Here is a 26,739-nt window from a genome sequence, read left to right as displayed (position 1 = left end):
ATAGCTGCATAAATAAATAGTTTGATTGTATTGACATTCGCAGCCTTAGTTAGCTAACGTTACATTCGTCAGTTTTTGTCCATAATATTGAGTGAAACTGAAAGTGCATACTGAATGGCTGGAGGAAGCAAACAATGTACCATGCCAGCTGCGATTTACAACCTGATAGCAATATTTGTTAGACTACCAAGAAATGTATTGGTGAATTATATGAATCATGCATTGAACTGCATCCATCTATTCTGCCAACAATGCCTTACTCTACGTCATGGACTTTTGAGTAAAATATAACCTATTTTTAGAACCTCTTGCAAAGTTTGTTTTGTAGCATAAACTGGGATTTTGAGATTTTTTTTTACTGATATGATTGTCTTTTTCATATCTGCTAAGTACACTGAAAAACAAATATAAATGCAACATGCAACAATTTGAATTACAGTTCATATACTGTAAGGATATCAACAAATTGAATACATTCATTAGACCCTAATCTATGGATTTCACATGACTGGTACAGACATGAAACTGTTGGTCACAGATACCTTAAAGAAATAGGTAGGGGAGTGGATCAGAAAACCAATCAGTATCTGATGTGACCACCATTTGCCTAATCTACACCCTGATAATCTAGTTTATCAGGGTGTTGAATGTGTCCTGTGGAATGTTGTCCCACTCTTCTTCAATGGCTGTGTGAAGTTGCTGGATATTGGTGGGAACTGGAACACGCTGTCGTACAATTTTTTTATTTTTAAGTTTACTTTAAAAAAAATGTAACTAGGCAAGTCAGTTAAGAATGGGCCAATTGTGCACCACCTTATGGGATTCCCAATCACAGCCAGTTGTGATACAGCCTGGAATCAAACCAGGGTCTGTAGTGACACCTCTCGCACTGAGATGTAGTGCCTTAGACCACTGTGCCACTCGACCCAGAGCATCCCAAACATGCTCAATGGGTGACATGTCTGGTGTGTATTCAGGTCATAGAAGAACTGGGAAGTGTTCAGCTTTCAGGAATTGTCTACAGATCCTTACAACATGGGGCCGTGCGTTATCATGCTGAAACATGAGGTGATGGCGGCGGATGAATGGCAGGACAATGGGCCTCAGGATCTCATGACGGTATCTCTGTGCATTCAAATTGCCATTATGCCTGCCCATACGTAGCACCGCCGCCACCATGGGGCATTCTGTTCACAATGTTGACATCAGCAAACCGCTCCCCCACACGACGCCATCTGCCCGGTACAGTTGAAACCGTGATTCATCGGTGAAGAGCACACTTCTTTAGCGTGCCAGTGGCCATTGAAGGTAAGAATTTGCCCACTGAAGTCGGTTACGATGCAAAACTGCAGTCAGGTCAAGACCCTGGTGAGGACGACGAGCATGCAGATGAGCTTCCCTGAGACGGTTTCTGTGCAGAAATTCTTCAGTTGTCCAGGTGGCTGGTCATAGATGATCACGCAGGTGAAGAAGCCGGATGTGGAGGTCCTGGGCTGGTGGGGTTACACGTGGTCTGTGGATGGGAGGCCGGTTGGACGTACTGCCAAATTCTCTAAAACAACGTTGGAGGTAGCTTATGGTAGAGAAATTAACATTAAATTCTCTGGCAACAGCTTTGATGGAAATTCCTGCAGTCAGCATGCCAATTGAACGCTCCCTCAAAACTTGAGACATCCGTGACATTGTGTTGTGTTCCAAAACGGCACATTTTAGAATGGCCTTTTATTGTCCCCAACACAAGGTGCACCTGTGTAATGACCATGCTGTTTAATCAGCTTCTTGATATGCCACACCTGTCAAGTGGATGGATTATCTTGCCAAAGGATAAATGCTCACTAATAGGGATGTAAACAAATTTGTGGACAAAATTGGAGAGAAATAAGCTTTTTGTGCATATGGAAAATGTCTAGGATCTTTTATTTCAACTCATGAAATATGGGAACAACACTTAACCTGTTGCGTTTATATTTGTGTTCAGTGTAGTTAAAACGCTGTCCCTTCCACTTTACGTATTGCATTTTGCGCTTCAGAGGGGGCAGAGTGAAAAAACAGCAGCAGGCCGTGCAACACAATCCCTCTCCAAAACTACACATATTGGTTAGTAGAGACCCTCCTGAGTATTTTACACCCCACTTTAACTGAGACAGGTAGAAAAGTTTTCGCTCTACAGCCCAATATTCACAACATGTATGTCGACATTGTATTTTTTCATTGGTCTATTTTGAAAACCATATTTTTTTATTTGCTTTCATAAATTACCTATAGCATTTTCTTGGCACAATTAAAGTGGCCATTGATTAAAATTCAATATAATTTGAATGCGTTATCCACATTGCAATGTTTTGGAATGCAGGCTTTTATTTTTAAGTTTTTATATTACCATATGAAAATGACATCATTGTTTGTGCTGCTGCTGGAGTACAAGTGGCTGTGTGTGGGAGTTTCATGAATAACGGGACACTAGCTGTCGAATCTTTACTCTTCAGTATTATGGCGTTTGTGGTCAAATTTTCGTGTGCGGTAGTTACTAGGTTGCTTTTTATTCTTATCTCACTCATCGGAGTTTGGAGAGTGACATTGGTTAAAGATGACAATATCTACTGGTTTCTGACATTCCTCTTTCTACCTCTCGTTGTCGAAATGATAATAACTTTGAAAAGAAGAAAGGGAAAAGATTATAAATGGTAAGATGCTGTTCATTTATTTAGTCTTCTGAGTAGGCTTCGTACACTATTTTGCACATCATTATACTGTGCGTAATTTGTCATGTGCAGGCTATCCACATTTTAATCCTAAAGACATAACAGACAAATTAACAAGATAAAGTGCTAAATTAAGTTTCTGGGGAAGAGTCATATTCATTTATTTTTTTACTGTACAACTGACTACATCCCCCTTCCCCCTCCCTAGAGAGTCCTTATCCAGCTGCTTATCCGATTGTGCTAAATAAAATGTCCCGGTGTACATCCCCCATCCTAGAGAGTCCTTATCCAGCTGCTTATCCCATTGTGCTAAATAAAATGTCCCGGTGTCACGGCAGTCAAAGGGAGGATACCAAGGCGCAGCGTGGGATGCATACATTCTTCTTTATTACTGTTACGCACGCCTCTGAGAAGAGGGAACGCAACTCCCTGCTGCAACTCAACTCCCTGTGAAGTGTAAGAGGTATGGACTGTAGGCGTGAGTAAGGACGACAAAGGCAGATTTTACCGTTACTAGGATTTATTTCCTTACGGTAATATGGGGAAAAGGGGCTGGACGGAACCAAAGCAAAGAAAGTAAATATCAAAACTTCTCCCTTTCCTATCTAACCTGCCTACCCACTACTTACCTATCTTAGCACCACCTGGTGCCCTAACCAAAATACAGGGGGTGGTCCGCCCAGGTCTTACCTAGTGTGCCTAGACAATGAATATACTACGGGTATATGTATGCCCGCGGGCCTCTTGCCTAAGCACTCCCAAAGTGCCTTCTCCTTCCCCCCTGGGAACAAATGAAACAGAACAATTATTAACAAACAATTTCAATAATCAAAACAGTGCGTCCTATAACACATAAGACATAACCAATCAGCTCCCTCAGCAACAACTTATATAGTACATACCAAATCTCTGAGAAACAACCAACACTTTATCACAATCAAATTCTCAAGCAAGGATCTCTCTCTCCAATCTTTCCAAAATCTTCTCTCTCTAATGATTTCTCTCCCTCCAAAAAAGATCTCTTTTCCTGAACAGAACACTGGCTTTTATATTCCTCAGGTGGCAAAGGTAATAGTGTCAGCTGCTTCTTGACGAGGGGGCGGGGTCAGCTCTCCAATTATCAAATGGGGCTGACCAATCAGCTGCCTGGGGAGAACTTCAGGAAGCTATTTCCTGAAACACACACTCAAATACATACCACAACACAGAAAACTGGGGAACGTAACAATTACAAAGAACGAACACTAAACAAACTAACAAAATAACAAACGAACCATGAAGCTATACGAAAATGAGTGCTGACAGGCAACTACACATAGACAACTACCCACAAATACAGGTGGGTAAAGGCAACCTAAGTATGGTTCTCAATCAGAGACAACGATAGACGGCTGCCTCTGATTGAGAACCACACCCGGCCAAACACACAGAAATACAAATCATAGAAAAAGGAACATAGAATGCCCACCAAAATCACACCCTGACCAAACTAAAATAGAGACATAAAAAGCTCTCTACAGTCAGAGCGTGACACCTGGGACAAATTGGGATAGGGTGGTACCCCTAGACTGAAGAATAACATGTCTGTCTGCCACATCTCCCTCTGAGAGAACACTTCCTGTGCTCCCCAAATAATATGTGATTGTTTTGTCAAACATTATGATGAAGTCATAAAGAGGATAAAGTGGTTAGGAATATTTTCATTCTGGCATGTGTTGGTTCTATTTGGTGTTATTTGTTTTACCACTGTGTTTTTTTCTTTGCGCTTAACATTTTTTGTTGTAATTTTACATGCATTTATTTATTTTTCTTTTTTCCCACTGCTGTATCATTTGTGCTGGATTTGTATTCTGTGGGCATAAGATATAAAACACATATACAGTGGGGAGAACAAGTATTTGATACACTGCCGATTTTGCAGGTTTTCCTACTTACAAAGCATGTAGAGGTCTGTAATTTTTATCATAGGTACACTTCAACTGTGAGAGACGGAATCTAAAACAAAAATCCAGAAAATCACATTGTATGATTTTTAAGTAATTCATTTGCATTTTATTGCATGACATAAGTATTTGATCACCTACCAACCAGTAAGAATTCCGGCTCTCACAGACCTGTTAGTTTTTCTTTAAGAAGCCCTCCTGTTCTCCACTCATTACCTGTATTAACTGCACCTGTTTGAACTCGTTACCTGTATAAAAGACACCTGTCCACACACTCAATCAAACAGACTCCAACCTCTCCACAATGGCCAAGACCAGAGAGCTGTGTAAGGACATCAGGGATAAAATTGTAGACCTGCACAAGGCTGGGATGGGCTACAGGACAATAGGCAAGCAGCTTGGTGAGAAGGCAACAACTGTTGGCGCAATTATTAGAAAATAGAAGAAAATAGAAGAAGTTCAAGATGATGGTCAATCACCCTCGGTCTGGGGCTCCATGCAAGATCTCACCTCGTGGGGCATCAATGATCATGGGGAAGGTGAGGGATCAGCCCAGAACTACACAGCAGGACCTGGTCAATGACCTGAAGAGAGCTGGGACCACAGTCTCAAAGAAAACCATTAGTAACACACTACGCCGTCATGGATTAAAATCCTGCAGCGCACACAAGGTCCCCCTGCTCAAGCAGGCGCATGTCCAGGCCCGTCTGAAGTTTGCCAATGACCATCTGGATGATCCAGAGGAGGAATGGGAGAAGGTCATGTGGTCTGATGATTCAAAAATAGAGCTTTTTGGTCTAAACTCCACTCGCCGTGTTTGGAGGAAGAAGAAGGATGAGTACAACCCCAAGAACACCATCCCAACCGTGAAGCATGGAGGTGGAAACATCATTCTTTGGGGATGCTTTTCTGCAAAGGGGACAGGACGACTGCACCGTATTGAGGGGAGGATGGATGGGGCCATGTATTGCGAGATCTTAGCCAACAACCTCCTTCCCTCAGTAAGAGCATTGATGATGGGTCGTGGCTGGGTCTTCCAGCATGACAACGACCCGAAACACACAGCCAGGGCAACTAAGGAGTGGCTCCGTAAGAAGTATCTCAAGGTCCTGGAGTGGCCTAGCCAGTCTCCAGACCTGAACCCAATAGAAAATCTTTGGAGGGAGCTGAAAGTCCGTATTGCCCAGCGACAGCCCCGAAACCTGAAGGATCTGGAGACGGTCTGTATGGAGGAGTGGGCCAAAATCCCTGCTGCAGTGTGTGCAAACCTGGTCAAGAACTACAGGAAATGTATGATCTCTGTAATTGCAAACAAAGGATTCTGTACCAAATATTAAGTTCTGCTTTTCTGATGTATCAAATACTTATGTCATGCAATAAAATGCAAATTAATTACTTAAAAATCATACAATGTGATTTTCGGGATTTTTGTTTTAGATTCCGTCTCTCACAGTTGAAGTGTACCTATGATAAAAATTACAGACCTCTACATGCTTTGTAAGTAGGAAAATCGGCAAAATCGGCAGTGTATCAAATACTTGTTCTCCCCACTGTATACACAGAAAATTGACCATGATTTGTGGATCACTTTGGAGAGGTGCGTGAATCTCTAAAATGCATGTGAATGGAATAAAGAGTTAATAATAAAGTTCCTTTTCTCCTCCAACCCGAGGTTCTCGCCAGCCATTATGTTGTTCCTTGTCAGTATCATTCCATCCATCTGGATTCTGGAACTACATCATCAGCATCACAACTCTAGTGACCTCCAGGTACAGAAAACAGAGAAGGAGAGAAATCCCACAACTCCATGTTCAATGTATGCATGACAGTTATCAAACATTTTCTTACAACTTCACTTATCTCATTTCAGTGCAAGAAACTGGACTCATGGGAAAATGTGAGAAGCATGATTTCTCTGAACGAAACGGTTGGGAATTTAACGGTTCAAACCTATCTAAAGGTAAATACTGGAACTGGTTTTAATTTCTTTACTATTTTGCCTTTTACCCTTTTGTATATACGCTACATGACCAAACATATGTTGACTTGTTGGAAAGGTGGCATCCTGTGACAGTGCCACTTTGAAAGTCACAGAGCTCTTCAGTAAGACCATTCTACTGCCAATGTTTGCTATGGAGATTGCATGGTTGTCTGCTCGATTTTATACACCTGTCAGCAACGGGTGTGGCTGAAATAGCCGAATCCACTAATTTGAATGGGTGTCCATATACTCTTGTAAATATAGTGTATATTCTGACCATTCACTCAATATTTCATCATAGCATGAATCAAGTGACTAGAGTCTTATGATGTTGACTGTATAATGGGAAGCCCTGTGTTTGTCATGATTTCTAACTAAATGTTTTTTGCCATTGTGCGTACCCAGAAATGCTTGTCTAGTGCAAATGTTTCCTTGGAATTAGGGCCAGGACCCTTGACCTTAATCGAGAAATAAACTTGCAAACATTCAGAAGACAAGTCCTTATGAAATATATTCAGAAGGCCTTTCTGCACAGATGTATTTGGGAATACACAGTCAACGAGGGTGACATCTAAGTATACTTTTCGTTATTAACATATAAGGTTATTTCTATGGCAGTGACATGGCTCTTAGGGGTAATTAGCGGACTCTTCTTCCCTTCATATCCTGAGGCTTTCCAAAAGTACATTTTCTAGTGCTTATTATCTGTGGTTTGAACCTCTGTTCCTTCTCTTGACATTCAAGGGTCTTGACCAACTCTTGTCCACGGTTTGTCCCAACGACTGGATCCTGGCCCTCCATCAGGTCCTTCTAATCCTACTCATCATAGGGAAGTGGCTACTCCCACTGGGGGGCGGGGTCACACGGGAGGAGCTCTCCCAGCTCCTGCTCATCTTCGTTGGCACAGCAGCTGACATCTTGGAGTTCACCAGTGAAACACTGTCTGATGTCAAGTAGGTGTCCGACCTTTTGATTGACTTTACTGACTGCGGCTAAAAGCTTCTCAGAGGATTTCAGAGCCTTTAGCAGACTTTACTAGATCCCAGTGTTCTCACATTAATCTGGTGACCTAACTGCCTTTAGTGGTGTGTTGAGTTTTTGACTCCATATAGACTTTTGTATCACAAGGAACGACAATACTGCAGTGCTACTTAAATATTTACTAGTTACACACTTACTAAGTTACTACTAAGTGCGCATGCAATGTTTTACTTACTAGTTACTAAATAGTAGCAATACTGTAACAACCAGTGGTGAAATTCTCTCAAAATCACTCTGAGAATTCATCAATGTAAAATCCTAGAATTTACCTAAAAAACGAAAACCGTTAACAACAGTGGACATGCATTGACTTGTTGAGCTGTATGTTCCGTATTCCTCCCAGGGAAAACAGCCCTCAGCTGGTGTACATCATCTTGGCGGTGTGGACCTGGAGCATGTTACAGTTTCCTCTCCATCTGGCCGGTGGGTCTCTACATTTCATAATATTATTCATATCAGCAGTGAACTTAACTATCCTTGACTTTTGGCCAACAGACACAGGCTATCGGGATCTGTCCGAATGTTGAGGTTCATATTCTTGAGGGTGAATTACAGATTTGATGTATTTTATATGCTGATGCCAAGACTTTCATGGTGGGTTTGAGGGTTCATTTTGAGTGGTACGGCCATGTCATAGACAACATTGTGGATGTCACATCTTTGAAGGCAAACCTTTCCTTCTCTGTTGTAGACATAGACCTGCAGAGAGCCTCCCCCCATGGCCCCACCAGCTTTCTCAAGTTATCTGTTTGTAGCATGACTGTGGCCAGAAAATACTCTTGTCAGTGGAGTATTGATAATGTTTTAGGTAAACTCAATATGGGATCTGTTTAGACTTTGGCTAAACATTTGAAAGGAGGCAAACTAGCTCTATCGTAGCCATGTTGCTACATAAACAGCTGAGCAGATTTGTTTGCTATCACCATTTTTACTTCCTACACAAACTGCAATGATCTCACCAATGATAAAAGCAAACTTTATTTAGTACAGTCGGAAACTCAGTTTTATCATCAGTATGGCTAAAATTGGAAAATGCAGCAACACATATGGACTTTTATATTGCGTACCGTACAGTGATTTGATGTGTCAGCTTTATAAACAGATTATGGCTCACTTCTTCTTTGGTTCGTCATTGCTTGGCTGATGGATTAGGCTATTGACAGGCAAACTGCCAATAACCCAGACCTCCTGAAATCCATTATAGCCATGTGGCTAAACAATTCAGGGTTGAGGATCATAAAGAGTTCGTTGCGGCCTCCCTTGTTCTCAGACCCACCCCTATCTACTGAATTATTCACAACCTGAAATGATTTACTAGAAGCGGATACGTAACCATCCACTCAACACACATAACATTATGAGGATGCACATAGAATATGCAATTCTATAAATCTACTATTAGCCTGTTGAAGACCTCAACGAAAATACTTCAGGCTTTCAGCCCTAGTTTACAACAATATGTGAAAATAGTTTTTGAAACTCAACTCGCGTGTGTGTGTGTGTGTGTGTGTCCTTAGTGGTGAACTCAAAGCCAGAAAGCGAGGGTGAGGGCCAAGGCGATTCCCTCCTGACCAAGCACAGCACAGACATATGGAGCATCATTGAGAGCCTATTCATCCAGGATGGCCCTTTCCTTGTGGTCCGGCTCACCGTCATGACCTACTTTGATGTCTTCCACCAGATGTTGGTGTTCTTTGCCATTAAAAACTTCCTGGTGGTCATCCTAAACTTCTACCGGCTGGCCGTCATATGCCAGAACTACAGACCTGTAGTCAGGTCCAGAAGCAGCACTAACATCCCTGATTGTGGTAGGGTAGACGTGGAGAGGAAGTATGGGGAGGGGAGGTTGGAGAGAGACAAGGTTCCTGCCTCTGCTTTGGAGGAAGTTAATACAGACTGAAAGTACCATTACGTAGTGCACCGTTTATACAATGCACAAGTTCAATATTGGACAGGATTTGTGAGTTCAAAAGCTGGAATTAATTATGTGACTTGACATTTCCATGGGTAAAGAGAAGGAGAGACAGAAACCGTTTAAAAGTCACAAGCATATATTCAATTTCAGCTCAGCTGATTTTCTACAGTATTTTAACTTTTTTGTAATGTTTTTACCCCTTTGACAAAAATGACATGGCTTAGAAGTTTACCCCAAAGGTATGTGAAATAGAAGAAAAATGTTTGAGTTAGCAAACAAAGAGTATGACTGTAAAGGTAGGCAGCCAAATGTAACTGTCCACAGCTGACAAAATCAACCCAATTTTGTTTTCCAAAGGGTTGGTTTTGACGATAGGAAAAGGTGTGATTATGCAGTGGTTTCGGAAAGTATTCAGACCCCTTCCCTTTTTCAACATTTTGTTACGTTACAGACTTATTCTAAAATTGATTAAATAAAATGTTCCTCATCAATCTACACACAAAACCCCATAAGGACAAAGCGAAAACAGGTTTTTAGGAAATACCTTATTTACATAAGTATTCAGACCCTTTGCTATGAGACTCGAAATTGAGCTCAGGTGCCTCCTGTTTCCATTGATCATCCTTGAGATGTTTCTACAACATGATTGCAGTCCACCTGTGGTAAATTCAATTGATTGGTCATGATTTGGAAAGGCACACACCTGTCTATATAAGGTCCCACAGTAGACAGTTCATGTCAGAGAAAAAACCAAGCCATGAGGTCGAAGGAATTGTCCATAGAGCTCAGAGACAGAATTGTGTCGAGGCACAGATCTGGGGAAGGGTACCAAAACATTTCTGCAATGTTGGAGGTACCCAAGGTACAGTAGCCTTCATCATTCTTCAATGGAAGAAGTTTGGAACCACCAAGACGTGAATGCGCTGTATGTTACTGTACTGTAAAACGCCTGGTTGAATTGAGTTTAGAATTTCATAGGGGTGAAATGGCGGGCAGTTTCATTTGTATTTTCTTCGTTTAAATGTATTCATATTCTTTATTTCCATACAGGTAGATTGTTTTTTGTATTTTATGTTATTTCAATCATTGAAAAAAATGTATTCAGTGAACATATTTTAGACTTGACCATTTGTACTGTCTGGGTAGTCTACATACAGCAGATTTGGGAGGTCTTTATTATTTGCATTCATTTTTAACAAAAGCTGCAAATCAATCCAAAGTCAAGACCTTATCAATTAAGCCTCATTGTTGGGCATTGTTTCTGGGTGCTGGTAAGTGTCTATCCCTATTCTTCCACATCGCCTGTGGGATACCTGGAGAATGTAGGACCTCTCTGAAATAATAATGGATGACCTTCCCTTCATTCAAATATATTTTTACCCGACCCTACATGGAACGCTTAAAAAAAAAGTGACCCCCCTACAACCAATATAATAATTAAAACAAACTGGACAGCAGAGAACATGCCTACTGTTTACCCTCAACCCTAGGACAGACCAGAGCATTAGATATGTTTTTGTTTTTTAAGCATTACATTGCAAAGTAACCAGAAGGTTGTGGACCTGGGACACCAGGTGGGTGCAATTAATTATCAGGTAGAACAGAAACCCTATGAGCTCTGGAGCCTGCTGGTTAAGAGTTGAATACACATGGCCTATAGCATCAGGCATAAATTGAGATATAATAAGCAACTTTGAGCAATATGACATTTAATTGATTACGAATTACATGACCCTCCCCCTGACTGAAATTGAGAAAGCATGATATCCCCCATTTTCCTCTGGGTAACAATGTTGTACATTTCGACCACTCCTGGGTTATCTTTACATCACAGAATGACTACTCACTCTCTAGGGTGAGTCCTCAGTCAGAACAATGCAGTCATACTAGGGGCTCTATTCAATGCGTATTACGGAAGTTCAGCGTTACAGCGTGATTGAAATTTAAAGGCAATGTTCTCGGCAAAGGCTGTATTTGTCAGCTCAATTGGAAATTATCTTAAAATTTCTATCGCGCAATCTGTAACGCTTCTGAAGTCCAGATACTGTATGATAAATGTCACATTGTAGACATCGCTTCACATTACATTCATGTTAACTGCTCTCGTCAGAATGTAGGTCAATGTATAAATGGCATTTTATTCTGTGTGAGGAAGACTTATGAAAAACAAACTGAATATGTTCAATAGAAATACATTAGTCTATCCCTCATGCAGCAGCCTTTTGTTTTTAAATTGAAAGCCTGCTGTTTTATTTTCAACACTTGCCATTTATAAGCAATGAGTGACAGGCCAAGAATACAAAAGACCAAGCAACTAGAATGCCACATAACAAATCACTATTCATGTGAATTCACTTCACTCCCACTCAACTGTGCTTCTTTGTTGGAAGTGCCTGCAGTTTAGCCCAATGCATGAAGGAAACATGAAGAAAATACCTCTTCCTACACAACAGTGAACAATTAGGCACAAAGGGAGCGTTCCAGATAAACAAATTCTGAAGAAAATCAGAGATTATTTTATTAAATTCCTACACTTCTCTAAAACCTGATATCTGAATTACACTAGCATCACTTAACTAAATATGGTAGGATACAATGAGCTAGTCCACTTTGAACATTGCTTAAACCAGTGCAGTCAACATTCTGTATAATTTTGTACAACAGCTGATGAAACACTGTAAAAGTGTGAAAAACATGTGATGTGTTATTTTGCATGGATGGCGTTTTGGCTTGCCTGGTGACATCACCAGGTGGTATAAGTTAATAGACCAATAACAACTACAGTTCCGAACCGCTCTGCCAATAGATTAATTTCACGGCCGTGTCATGAAAAGTTGCACCAGAAAGGGGTTTGTTTACATTGAAGTGAATAGAGAATCCTCTAACCTCAAATGCAGCTGGTGCAAATTAAAACTTAATTCGATGGTTATGGTCAACATCGCAGATGTCATCGGAGGATTGATTACCTAGCAGGATATCACTAACAGAGGTAGATAAACCCAGAAAAATATACTTGAACATACTGTGGCTATAGCCATCAGTCTGGTGTTTTCCTGGTCATCACTCACTTAAGTTTGTCAAGGTCCCACAATCAGCATTCACTATCCTGCTAGTTTAGTGAGAATGCGTGCTTGTAAACACAATATTGCTATAACAGCTTGTTTTCAGGTTACATATGCCTCCTCCACTCAGAATATTGATTCACACTGGTTAATGCACCGCTTTGGTGCACTTCCCCCTGGGAAATATATCAAATTTTTATAAACGATTATGGAAAACTATTACAGTAAGGCACTTGTCATCCAGAAACTATTTGATATTGAGAACTGCTACAATGGGCATTTAATGCTATTAAAAACAAATATGGTCATTTCCTTCTTATCACACTAATCAGTCTCCAACACATCCTTTTACTTTTAACAGGAAGGAACCTCCCTGTTCTGCTAGGGAAGACATCCACAACTAACCCCCTTATTTAAATTTTAGTCCTGTAGCAGATGCTCTAATACAGAGGGATTCAAAGGAGCAATTGGGGTTAAGTGCATTGCTTAATAAGGGCACAGACAGATTTTTCACGTCGGCTCTGGGATTCGAACCAGCAACTTTTGGGTCACTGGCACAACACTCTTAACCGCTAGGCTACATGCCGCCTCAATGGAGGACCATGTATGACATCAAGTAAAACCAGGCAGGATGCAGACTTAATTCCAGTTTGGGAATATATGCAACTGTCAAGAAAAGCATTACACAACTTTAAAACAAATGCAGTATAGGTTGGCCAACTTTAACTTGCCCTAAAAACGAATCTAACCGTTTCCTTCTGCCAGCCAGACAAAATACTGTGTTGGAGGAACTGGTTAGTTTTTTTTATCCCAGTATAATATATTTTCTTACGCCATCTCTTAAAACAAATGGTTTGGTACTAGTTTTAAACAAGTCCAGAGGAAGAAGTATGTTAAACCCTGATACGGTATGCCTGACAAAAAAAATACACATTTGAAAGCATCAAACAACGCAGGAATCCTGCAACAGTGACAGATTAACAGTTATTATTCCCCAATAAAAAAAACTACAAACACACAACTTAAAAGTAACAGATCTAGAAAAGTGCACTTTATTGAAAATATACTACCTTTGAATGTAACCTTAAGTACATGTCACTTTAGATCCAAACCGGTTTCTTTTTTTAAACGCTATTTACAGAATAATGATTAATATTACCGGTAGATAGAAAAAGGACAAACAAAGAAAAAACAAACATACAAACAAAACCAGACGATCAATATGCTTCCATAATTGTACTATTTTTCAGGTCCTTTGAGTCGAGCTGTGTGGTGTTTACATCTTGACCGTGCTGGCAGGTAGAGTGGTTTTGTCCAGGTCGTCAAAGTATGGATGGCACATAGCCTGTCTGGCAGAGATCCTCTTGGGTGGGTCATAGATTAGCGTTTTCTTTAAGAGAGGAAAAAAATTAATTCACTTCATAACCTTCTACAGAAGGTGGGACATGGTCATATGTATGTGTATCCTAAAGGCTACTGCTGGGCTAACGGAACAATAGGTCACTTCAATATCACTAATGCTATCCAAAACACAACCAGCCGCTTGAAAAAGACACATGAGCACAGGGCTTCTACAGCAACAATGTTTCATAATGAATCAATCTAAATAAAATCAAGGAGAATGGCGAAATCTTACAGCGAGCAGATCAATGCCGTTCTTGTCCAGGTTCTTCACCATGGAAGACAGGTTCCCAGACTTCCACTTGGGGAACGTGTTCTTGTAGTCAGGCAGAGACTCCACCTCTGGCCAGATGTCATTGTTGGGAGTACCAAGGGTCCTGAAACAGGAGGAGACAACGATGCTTGATAAATACTTCACCCAAGCCAATGTGGTATGTCCATCATGGAGCAATTGTCTCTGTTGACTGTCTAACTTGTCTGTGTCAATAATTTTGGATGGCTCGTTGCTCACAAAAAGATCAATCAAATGTCAGGCATCAAACTTATCGATTAACCAACCTAGATGTTGCTACTAGTAGGATTGGGTATATTACAGATGTGTATACTCGTATGCAAATATACCTGAAGATCCTGAAAAGCTGGTCTATCTCCGAGTCTCCGTGGAAAAGTGGTTTCTTTGTGGCCAACTCTGCAAAGATGGTCCCGATACTCCAGACATCCACAGGGGTGGAGTACCGTGGGGCCCCCAGCAGCACCTCAGGAGCCCTGTACCACAGTGTCACAACCTGGACACAAAGACACAGTTAATGACCTTATTAACATGTGTGCATACACACCTCTTATGATAGCTTAACTTTACAATGCTATCTGCTAATTAGTGATGTGCAGCTGGCGGACGATTCATTCTTTTTGAACAACTTTTTACTGACTCGAGAGTCCAGAGTAATTTTTCAGAGTAACTTGTTCATTTCAGATGTTTCGTTTGACCTGCTTCATTGCGGAATGAATTCTACAGCAGGATTAATACGCGCTCCTCCGCCTCAGTGGCTCCGGAGACATGCTCCGACCAGCAAATGTCCATCATGTGATCCATTTTCCCTGGTGTGCGATGCAGGCAGTATAGAGGAGAAAAATACGTTTAGAACTGATAACTTAAAGAATGGCGCAAGAATGTATGCTATTAATTGATTATTGAATGTTAACTCGATGGACACAGCTTTGTAGAACCAAAACATTCACAGCCTGCCTTTGCTCAACACTCGGTTAAAATCTATACCGATTGCGGACGCAACTAGACCTCATTTAAAAAGGTATCAGTAAACAATATTTTTTTGTATGCCTAGCAATCACAAATGTACATGGTCTGAAGCAAAGATATACAAGTCTGTCACAAATGACAGGTCCAATAACAAGCCACCTATGGTGAACGAGAGGCTTGTAGAATCATGATTCTATCTAGTTTTTTTGTTCATAGTTTGCCAGTAGGGGCTTCTGTGTGCTCTGGGTATTACTAAATCAAAATTGTATTTATTTAACTGACTTGCCTACTTAAATAAAGGTTAACAAATTCTTATTTACAATGACCGCCAACGCTGGGCCAATTGTGCGCTGCCCTATGGGACTCCCAATCACGGCCGGATGTGATACAGCCCAGATGAACGAAATGAGTTGTTATTTTGACCGAACGAGATGAAAAGATCAGAGTCAGTAAAAATAGCCCAATTTCCCATCACTACTGCTAATGCTCTTCAGAAATTAACTACGTGGTGTTCTGGCTTACCTCATGGGTATATACCCTGACTGGCACCCCGAAAGCCCTGGCCAACCCAAAGTCTGCCAGCTTGATCACTCCCTTGTTGTCAATCAGCAGGTTCTGAGGTTTCAGGTCTCTGTGGAGGACCCTTCTACAGTGGCAGAACAGGATGCCTTCCAAGATCTGGTACAGATAGCTCTGGATGGACAGATGGCAACAGAGGGTTAAAATGAACCTACTAGCGAGAAACAATTTGTTTAGTCTGACAACTTGGACTAAAACACTAAGTTGGTATACTGTAAAACTTTCAATGAATAGCCTGGGCATTTATTTGCTTCAATCACTGAGCACAACCGGTACCTATTAAAAGACAGTCTTCTAGTTGAGCTAGGTGTCTGGTTAAAACAGTAGCGTGCAGTCTGACTGAAAGCCCAATTTGTCAAGCCAGCCAGTACTAAAAGCAAAGTCGGAAGCACTACGGTCACTTACAGTGGTGTTACATCTCCTTCGCTTTCACCCTGATCATTTTGTGGGAATATCAGAACTGTGTCCATGGTAACCTCGTAAACAATTCATTTAGACCCTGTGTTTATTTGCCGAATGTGTGCAATTACCCGGCTATTAAAAGGGTCAGGCGGCTATTTGAGACGTAGCGTTTAATTGAAGTTTCACAGTACTCAGTAGTATCAAGAGCAGATAGTGAAAAAAAGAGATCAAAACAAGGTTGTGTGCATCATGACTGTCATGCCCTCAGTGGGGCCCATACCTTCACAAGCATGGGGTCCATGTACTGGCCCGAGGGGATAGAGTCTAGGTATTTCTTCAGGTCCATGGACAGGAACTCAAAGATGAGGTACAGTCTGGACTCCTGCATCAGCACATCTAGAAGCCTGTTTGGAAACAAAACACATGGGAAACAAACATAGGCTATTTACTTACAGTTGAAGTCGGAAGTCTACTTACACTTAGGTTGGAGTCATTAAAACTCGTTTTTCAACCACTCCACAAATTTCTTGTTAACAAACTATAGTTTTGGCAAGTCGGTTAAGACATCTACTTTGTGCACGACACAAGTAATTTTTACAACAATTGTTTAGACAGATTATTTCACTGTATCACAATTCCAGTGGGTCAGAAGTTTCATACACTAAGTTGACTGTGCCTTTAAACAGCTTGGAAAATCCCAGAAAATTATGTCATGGCTTTAGAAGCTTCTGATAGGCTAATTGACATCATTTGAGTCAATTGGAGGTGTACCTGTGGATGCATTTCAAAACCTACCTTCAAGCCCTCTTGGCTTGACATCATGGGAAAATCAAAAGAAATCAGCCAAGACCTCAGAAAAACAATTGTAGACCTCAACAAGTCTGGTTCATCCCTGAGAGCAATTTCCAAACGCCTGAAGGCACCACGTTCATCTGTACAAACAATAGTACGCAAGTATAAACACCATGGGACCACGCCGCCGTCATACCGCTCAGGAAGGAGACGCCTTCTGTCTCCTAGAGATGAACGTACTTTGGCGCGAAATGTGCAAATCAATCCCAGAACAGCAGCAAAGGACCTTGTGAAGATGCTGGAGGAAACAGGTACAAAAGTATCTATATCCACAGTAAAAACGAGTCCTATATCGACATAACCGGAGGCCCCTCAGAAAGGAAGAAGCCACTACTCCAAAACCACCATAAAAAAGCCAGACTACGGTTTGCAACTGCACAAAGGGACAAAAATCGTACTTTGGAGAAATGTCCTCTGGTCTGATGAAACAAAAATTTAACTGTTTGGCCATAATGACCAGCGTTATGTTTAGAGGAAAAAGGCGTATGCTTGCAAGCCGAAGAACACCATCCCAACCGTGAAGCACGGGGGTGGCAGCATCATGTTGTTGGGGTGATTTGTTGCAGGAGGGACTGACGCACTTCACAAAATAGATGGCTTCATGAGCCAGGAAAAGTATGTAGATATATTGAAGCAACATCTCAAGACATCAGACAGGAAGTTAAAGCTTGGTCGCAAATGTGTCTTCCAAATAGACAATGACCCAAGCATACTTCCAAAGTTGTGGCAAAATGGCTTCAGAACAACAAAGTCAAAGTCAAGGAGTGGCCATCACAAAGCCCTGACCTCAATCCTATAGAAAATTTGTGGGCAGAACTGAAAAAACGTGTGAGCAAGGAGGCCTACAAACCTGACTCGGTTACACCAGCTCTGTCAAGAGGAATGGGCCAAAATACACCAAACTTATTGTGGGAAGTTTGTGGAAGGCTACCCGAAACATTTGACCCAGGTTAAACAATTTAAAGGCAATGCTACCAAATACTAATTGAGTGGATGTAAACTTCTGACCCACTGGGAATGTGATGAAAGAAAAAGCTGAAATAAATCTATAATATTATTCTGACATTTCACATTCTTAAAATAAAGTGGTGATCCTAACTGAACTAAGACAGGGAATTTTTACTAGGATTAAATGTCAGGAATTGTGAAAAACTGAGTTTAAATGTATTTGGCTAAGGTGTATGTAAACTTCTGACTTCAACTGTATGTATACACTAGACAGATAAATATGATATGACAAATGCTAGACTTGACCAGGCCTTTTTGGCATAATGATGTGTCAGTTTTGAACTGATAAGACAAATCACATGTTTACTTCTCTTGCTGCCTGGCTACTGTAAACACTTTAAGAACCCCACAGACACAAACAGACTGTTTGTTACATACTGTACAACATTAGGGTGTGCTAGCTCTTTGAGAAGAGAGATCTCTCTAACAGCCGTGCTTGGCACTCCCTCCTCCTCACTCTCCAGACGGATCTTCTTCATTGCCACCACCTGGCCTGTCGACTTGTTTCTGCCTTTGTACACAACCCCATAGGTACCTGGAAATCACAGGCACAACTCATTCTTTACTATGGTGTGTAGCTAGTAATTAACGTGATGAATAAGGTATGGTGAATAGGTTGTCATAGCTAAAGGAAGACAATCAAATGACATGCACATGAGTCTAGCTAGAGTTGACTCCGAGTGGAGTTTCGGGGGAAAACAAACCAAAGTTGAGTACATAACTTACCCTCTCCGATTTTCTCTATTTTCACGTAATCTTCCATTGTTCCCTGAAAAAAAACAGGCTAAGTTTGCTACAAAACAAACCAATTATGCCATTTCAAATTAACGACAAGTCAAAAATAGCAAACTGGGGTTTGTTTTTGTTTGCACTAACGTTAGCTATGAAACGTGTTAACTGTCCATCTTAAAAGTGATAGGAAATTAAGCATGCAGTCAGCGAATGTGAAAAACAGCCATCTAGCTAATGTGTTAACTGGCTAATTTAACTAACGTTACCGTAGCTAGCTAGACAACTGAATTAGATAGACATTTAATTAGCTAACTAGCATCATTATTCGATAACAAAAGCTAAACAGTAAAACCATGCATTACTTTGTAACATGTGACGTGACACCTTTAGTAATAATTTCAAATATCGTTGTTTTTACATGCTGTGCAAATGTTTCCTCAATGCAAGCGAGCTAACTAGCTAAATTGTAAATGCCATGATGACAACTGCTACAATACAATCGACCAAACAAACCTTGTAGCTAAAAAGGTGACACATACATATATAGCTACCTTCCAATATCGTTGTGTAACGACTGTAGCTAAATTAACTAGCGAGGTGAATGCGTGTTGCTCTCTTGCAGTCAGCTACGTTACAGTACTGAGTGGGTGCATTCTTTTCGAATTGGCCGCGGCGCTTCAGGCTTTCAAAACCAAGCAATCACGTCGCTCGCTGTCTTTCAAAAGCACCAATCGGGAGGAGGCCAGCTCGAAGCGGGATTATATGGTTTTAAAGCGCGCCGGTGTCGGGAAATGTTTATGGATTAATAAATAATTAGGATTTTTTAGGGGAATGTACCTTCATTTGCCTGATTATTGAAAGAACTTGTTAGAAAAACAGTTTTCACTCAAAAGCATTTTGTCAGAAATTTAAAAAATAAAAAGTCCATATTGGTTCAACTTCAAATCGTTTGAAATGTAGATTGGTTACCAGTATATTCATTAATTGTTTAAAAAATATATAATAATCATCCCTGGTCATAGTAATAGCAAATATTTGTTTATAACTAACCTCACTATTCTATCTGTGGTAATAGGCTGGGGTAAACAACAGCGTTTCCCAAACTCGGTCCTTCCACATAATATTTTCAGTAGAGGACATGTTGGTTCACTGGTCACATGTATTTAGAGCACACAGATGACCCGGAAGTAGGCATACTAGGGATGCACAGGTATCGAGAACACAGAAAAAAATGTTATGCTCTGGGATGCTTTTATAGAAATTTTACTATGTTACTATGTTTATATCTTTGCTGCTAATAAATGGACAAAAGACCCAACCAAAGAGCTACTTGGAAAGCAGTTGGTTTTGCATGCGTTTATTTACATTTGCAAATTGAAATTCCGTGCTAGAGTGGCTATAGGAGCTTTTGACTTGGTAGCCACTGCAATACCAATTAAATTCCCCCTGAGCTCTTTTGGGTTTACCCTTTTTAGACTATGCACCCTTTTCAAGTAGTCAAACCTATGGGTCAAACACCAGGGTCATGTCCTAACTTGTCAAAAATGCCTGGCTTCAGGAAGTTTAACAGTCAACAAATGGAGAGAGAAAAATGTGACCTGAGTTTCCCCCCATATTTTGAATAATTATTCATCTCTTACAATGACACAAAATGTGAACAATTACATGAAAATAACACTCCATCTGCAAATAAATTATGTTATGCATTTTAGAATGAAGGAAAACATCTTAGAGTTAATTACAAAAGAAGATGAATAAAGGAGTTCAACAGAGCATAAATTATTGCTGCTTTTGGGGTTACATTAATTATGCATAGTGAAGTACTTTCTAATAACTCATTATGCAAAATGCTCAAGGATAAAACATTAGCTAATGATTAAAACACTCCACACTCAACCATATGAATAATGGAGATTAATCTCCTGGCTGGGAGCATAGCTAGGAAAGTTCACAGTGGAACGTAAATGATTGTCACTAGTTACCACAGCCACAAAGTCATAAACCCCGCCATATTGTAATTGTAGAATTGATCTTCTTAAAATCCTCTTTTTTTTTGCCTAACCCTAACCATAAATGAAGACCAAAAAGTACATTTTTGTTTTCATGAATTTGTACGATTTAGCCTATTTCGACTATGACTGTGCTATCTAGTGGAAACGAACATCACATAGTTTTATTTTATTTTTACATAATGAACTCATCTGTGTACTCATCAATTGTTCCAGTGACTTTCAAAGTAAAACAACAAGATGGAAATTCAATCAGCTGCATTAGTAGGGTAGTGATCAATTACTTCCAATTATCTGCTTGTTTCTTTATGTAATATGCAGTATTCCTAACAATTGATATAGGTTTCAATGTGTCATGTTTCAGTGGGGATATGTCATATTTCTCACATTCGATGATAATTATCTTATAGGCTAGTGGCCAATGCTCAAAAAGGTATAACAAAGCACAACCATGTTTTTCCATATTTCAAAGGTCTCCCATATATGAAATGGATGTTTGTATAAAAATATTTTACTGCAAAAGTGGTTCAATTGATAGATATTTTGGCACACTCCATTAACTCAAAACGTGCACAATAATGGCTGGCTGGAAGGGGGTGGGCAACCTAAACTCATGTAACCCAATATTGTAAGCTCTGATATTGCTAAAATGTAGAATACAAGTAGTCAGTTGTCTGCCCTACATACACATACAAACATTAGGATATCTTAATGCACCTTGGAAATGTAGACCTGTAAAAACATAGATACAATAGTCAGAAATACCAACTATGAATATTTATGATGAATGTAAACTTCAGTTTTTGGTAGCTGTTCAATAGACAACTTTCCAAGTCAAATTTGCTCTCAATAAGTGCTGTATGGTCCTGCCTGACAAAAATGCATACATTTATTCAACTAGTGTGCCCAAAGACAGAATAACACAATCAAAATGAACAAGGGCTACTTATATGCAGGCTAAGGTGTTTGAGTGCAATCATGTTGGCCATATTGGATTCAGGATCAAATTGATTATCACCAACAGTCTTTATAGGCATGTGTGTTTTACACAATTCTGAAAATGCCTCTATTTAACAAAATTCATATTTACAGGTGATTTAACCTCCATCAAATGTTATTATGGCAGCCATATTTGATTTTGGATAACATATTAGATTTGAGGCAAAATATGAAGAGATTTTATGATTGCCCCTTTGAACATTTCATTTCGATGTCTGAGCGATCCGTGTACTGTTCGTTCAATCAATATCCGAACTTAAACAATGAAGACAGATAATCATTTTGACTGCATTAATACATTTTTCTAATGTCATCCACAATATTTAATTAATGAACAGAGACGTATGGGCGTTGAGAGGAAGGGCTGCAACAGGATACGAGTGCTAGTGGTTTTCAAAGTAAAAGCTGTGTGACTATCTGACTATACCTGACCATCACTCCAGCTAGTTAGCTTTCGCCGGGTTAGTTATTCCCACTGGGAATGTATAGTTATAATAAGGGCCACTAACAAGTAACGTTAGTTAACTAGTTAGCTGCCTTCCTTCAATGAAGTTAGCTGCCTTCCTTCAATGATTGGTGGCTTCACTGACAGACAAGACAGGGAGCTTGTATTAAAAGCCACCAAGCATCGAGCTAAAGGCTAAAGCTGGCCATCATATTAAACAGGTGTGTGTGAGTGTGTGTGTGTGTGTGTGTGTGTGTGTGTGTGTGTGTGTGTGTGTGTGTGTGTGTGTGTGTGTGTGTGTGTGTGTGTGTGTGTGTGTGTGTGTGTGTGTGTGTGTGTGTGTGTGCGCGCGCGCGCAGGCCTGTCAGTGTGTACACTCAGCTAACACGGCTTGACATACAAAGTTGACTATCACCCACTCTATGCCATCAGGTGAATATGAATGAATTATTAACGATTGTTTATATGGTGTAGGTAGCTAGCTATACTTGGTCCTTCCCTCCACCTAATAATGGCAGAGATGAAAGGAATTAAGATAGACTTCCAATTGTTCAATCATTTGAATTTTCTCAATGGTAATTAGTGAGTATATCTGTAGAGAAATAGGTGGGTATGCTTTGTATGCCTGCGTATTGCCACCACTACAGCTGCACTACTGGGTGAGAAGAGAATCTGGCATTGTTGACAGTGACACAACACATACAGTGCATTCGGAAAGTATTTGGTAGTTTCTGACATTCTTTTCTGCAGATCCTCTCAAGCTCTGTCAGGTTGGATGGGGAGTGTCGCTGCACAGCTTTTTTCAGGTCTCTCCAGAGATGTTCGATCGGGTTCAAGTCCGAGCTCTGGCTGGTCCACTCAAAGACATTCAGAGACTTGTCCCGAAGCCACACCTGTGTTGTCCTGGCTGTGTGCTTAGGATTGTTGTCCTGTTGGAAGGTGAACCTTCATCCTAGTCTGAGCTTCTGAGCGCTCTGGAGCAGGTTTCCATCAAGGATCTCTGTACATTGCTCCGTTCATCTTTCACTCGATCCTGACTAGTCTCCCAGTCCCTGCCGCTGAAAAACATTCCCACAGCATGATGCTGCCACCAAAATGCTTCACTGTAGGGATGGTGCCAGGTTTCCTCCAGATGTGACGCTTGGCATTGAGGTCAAAGAGTTCAATCTTGGTTTCATCAGACCAGAGAATCTTGTTTCTCATGGTCTGAGAGTCCTTAAGATGCCTTTTGGGAAACTCCAAGCGGGCTGTCATGTCCCTTTTACTGAGGAGTGGCTTCCGTCTGGACATTTTACCATAAAGGCCTGATTGATGGAATGCTGCAGAGATGGTTGTCTTTCTAGAAGGTTCTCCCATCTCCACAAAGGAACTCTGGAGCTCTGTCAGAGTGACCATTGGGTTCTTGGTCACCTTCCTGACCAAGGCCCTTCTCCCCCGATTGCTCAGTTTGGCCGGGTGGCCAGCTCTAGGAAGAGTCTTGGTGGTTCCAAACTTCTTCCGTTTAAGAATGATGGAGGCCACTATGTTCGTGGGGACCTTCAATGCTGATCTGTGCCTCGACCCAATCCTGTCTCGGAGCTCTATGGACAATTCCTTTGACCTCGTGGCTTGGTTTTTGCTCTGACATGCACTGTCAACTGTGGGACCTTATATGCTGCAGTCATTTTTTGGTACCCTTCCCCAGATCTGTGCCTCTACACAATCCTGTCTCGGGGCTCTATGGACAATTTGTCACGTTCGTCGTTTGGATGAAGAGAGGAGGACCAAGGCGCAGCGTGATAAGAATACATTCTTCTATTTATTTAACGAAACGAAGAACACTTAAACAAACTATGCAAAACAACAAACGAACGTGAAGCTATATATTAAACAAGTGCATACACAGGCAACTTACATATAGACAATAACCCACGAAATACCCAACGGAATATGGCTGCCTAAATATGGTTCCCAATCAGAGACAACGATAAACAGCTGCCTCTAATTGAGAACCAATCTAGGCAACCATAGACATACAAACACCTAGACTAGAAAACACCCCATAAACATACAAAACCCCTAGACTAGTCAAAACACATAAATCCCCCATGTCACACCCTGACCTAACCAAAATAATAAAGAAAACAAAGATAACTAAGGCCAGGGTGTGACACAATTCCTTTGACCTCATGTCTTTGCTGTTTATCCTCTTGGTCATTCATTGAACATTTTCACAAAAATATAACCTTTAATTGAAGTAAAATTATTGAAAAGAATGTATGTGAAATAAATTAAATAAATATTTTTCTCAGAAACATGTGTGCCACAATTATTGTCATCCCTAGAAATTCTTTGTAGTAAAATCAAACTGATTTATATTCACATTCATATTTAAAGTTTTTAAGCTCACCTGAGTGGTTAGGAACACTTAAGCGGTAAGCCACGACTTCCTGTTTCACTCATCCATCACTATGGGAAAGACCTGAGAATAAAGTAATGATGTATGACAAAAGGTTGTTGAGCTGCACAAATCAGGAAATGGCTATAAAATAGCTCAACATTTGAAAATGCCCATTTCCACTTAGGGCAATAATTAAGAAGTTTAAAGCAACTGGAGATGTTAACAATTGGCCTGGAAGAGGACATGTGTCTATATTCATTGACTACAGCTCAGCGTTCAACACCATAGTGCCCTCAAAGCTCATCACTAAGCTAAGCACCCTGGGACTAAACACCTCCCTCTGCAACTGGATCCTGGATTTCCTGACGGGCCGCCCCCAGGTGGTAAGGGTAGGTAACAACACATCCGCTACACTGATCCTCAACACAGGGGCCCCTCAGGGGTGCGTGCTCAGTCCCCTCCTGTATTCCCTGTTCACTCATGACTGCATGGCCAGGCACGACTCCAACAACATCATCAAGTTTGCCGATGACACAACAGTGGTAGGCCTGATCACCAACTATGATGAGGCAGCCTATCGGGAGGAGGTCTTGGTCCAAAAGGCTTCTTAACAGCATCTACCCTCAAGCCATAAGACTCATGAATAGCTAATAAAGGGCTAGCCAGACACCTCTTTTACGCTGCTGCTACTCTCTGTTTATTATCTATGAATGGTCACTTTAACTCTCCTATTTGTCCCATACATGTACATATTACCTTGACTAATTACCTCAACTAACCAGTGCCCCCACACATTGACTCTGTACTGGTACCCCTGTATATAGCCTCACTATTGTTATTTTACTGCTGCTGTTTAATTATTTGTTACTTTTATTTTCTAGTTTTTACTTACAGTTGAAGTCAGAAGTTTACATACACCTTAGCCAAATACATTTAAACTCAGTTTTCACAATTCCTGACACTTAATCCTAGTAAAAATTCCCTGTTTTAGGTCAGTTAGGATCACCACTTTATTTTAAGAATGTGAAATGTCAGAATAATAATAGAGAGAATGATTTATTTCAGCTTTTATTTCTTTCATCACATTCCCAGTGGGTCAGAAGTTTACATACACTCAATTAGTATTTGGTAGCATTGCCTTTAAATTGTTTAACTTGGGTCAAACGTTTCGGGTAGCCTTCAACAAGCTTCCCACAATAAGTTTGGTGTATTTTGGCCCATTCCTCCTGACAGAGATGGTGTAACTGAGTCAGGTTTGTAGGCCTCCTTGCTCGCACACGTTTTTTCAGTTCTGCCCACATGTTTTCTATAGGATTGAGGTCAGGGCTTTGTGATGGCCACTCCAATACCTTGACTTTGTTGTCCTTAAGCCATTTTGCCAACCTCCAATTGACTCAAATGATGTCAATTAGCCCATCAGAAGCTTCTAAAGCCATGACATAATTTTCTGGAATTTTCCAAGCTGTTTAAAGGCACAGTCAATTTAGTGTATTTAAACTTCTGAACCACTGGAATTGTGAAACAGTGAATTATAAGTGAAATAATCTGTCTGTAAACAATTGTTGGAAAAATTACTTGTGTCATGCACAAAGTAGATGTCCTAACCGACTTGCCAAAACTATAGTTTGTTAACAAGAAACTTGTGGAGTGGTTGAAAAACGAGTTTTAATGACTCCAACATAAGTGTATGTAAACTTCCGACTTCAACTGTATCTATTTTTTACTTAACACTTATTTTTCTTAACTGCATTGTTGGTTAAGGGCTTGTAAGTTAGCATTTCACTACACCTGTTGTATTCGGAGCATGTGACAAATAAAATTAGATTTGATATTGACCCCACGCACAGTGAGGAGGAGGGTTTAAGATGCCAAAAAATCTCCAAGCATCACAGTTGGAGAATTGCAGACGTTAGTTGTGTCTTGTGGTCAGAAAGTCTCCAAAACTACGATCGGACGCCACCAACATAACCACAAGTTATTTGGGAGAGTTGCCATAAAAAAGCCTTTGATGTCATCAAACAACAAACTCA

General features: G+C 40.6%; 2 protein-coding genes across 5 annotated transcripts; one reads left to right on the top strand and one right to left on the bottom strand.

Annotated features, from left to right (window-relative positions):
- The first annotated feature begins 2,415 nt into the window (after nt 1-2,415).
- Nucleotides 2,416-11,794, top strand: tmem26a (transmembrane protein 26a). Its single transcript, XM_071379557.1, has 6 exons — nt 2,416-2,684; nt 6,318-6,414; nt 6,516-6,605; nt 7,371-7,579; nt 8,011-8,090; nt 9,185-11,794. The coding sequence occupies exons 1-6, from the start codon at nt 2,446-2,448 to the stop codon at nt 9,565-9,567; spliced, it is 1,098 nt and encodes a 365-aa protein (XP_071235658.1). The 5' UTR covers nt 2,416-2,445; the 3' UTR covers nt 9,568-11,794.
- A 1,872-nt stretch (nt 11,795-13,666) lies between these two features.
- On the bottom strand, nt 13,667-20,007 carry LOC139562159 (cyclin-dependent kinase 1). Of its 4 annotated transcripts, none has more exons than XM_071379562.1 (8): nt 19,927-20,007; nt 18,871-18,913; nt 18,523-18,679; nt 16,565-16,688; nt 15,826-15,996; nt 14,667-14,830; nt 14,281-14,422; nt 13,667-14,034 (listed from the first exon to the last, which is right to left on the bottom strand). In XM_071379562.1, the coding sequence occupies exons 2-8, from the start codon at nt 18,905-18,907 to the stop codon at nt 13,921-13,923; spliced, it is 909 nt and encodes a 302-aa protein (XP_071235663.1). In that variant the 5' UTR covers nt 18,908-18,913; nt 19,927-20,007; the 3' UTR covers nt 13,667-13,920. The 4 variants fall into 4 exon arrangements, with proteins under 4 accessions (XP_071235663.1, XP_071235661.1, XP_071235662.1 ...); XM_071379560.1 differs by lacking the exon at nt 19,927-20,007 and adding an exon at nt 19,428-19,620; XM_071379561.1 differs by lacking the exon at nt 19,927-20,007 and adding an exon at nt 19,416-19,550.
- Between the last annotated feature and the right edge of the window lie 6,732 nt (nt 20,008-26,739).

The sequence above is a fragment of the Salvelinus alpinus genome, chromosome 32, assembly GCF_045679555.1.
Source record: "Salvelinus alpinus chromosome 32, SLU_Salpinus.1, whole genome shotgun sequence".
Taxonomy (NCBI): domain Eukaryota; kingdom Metazoa; phylum Chordata; class Actinopteri; order Salmoniformes; family Salmonidae; genus Salvelinus; species Salvelinus alpinus.
This window is presented reverse-complemented; position numbering and strand designations above follow the sequence as displayed.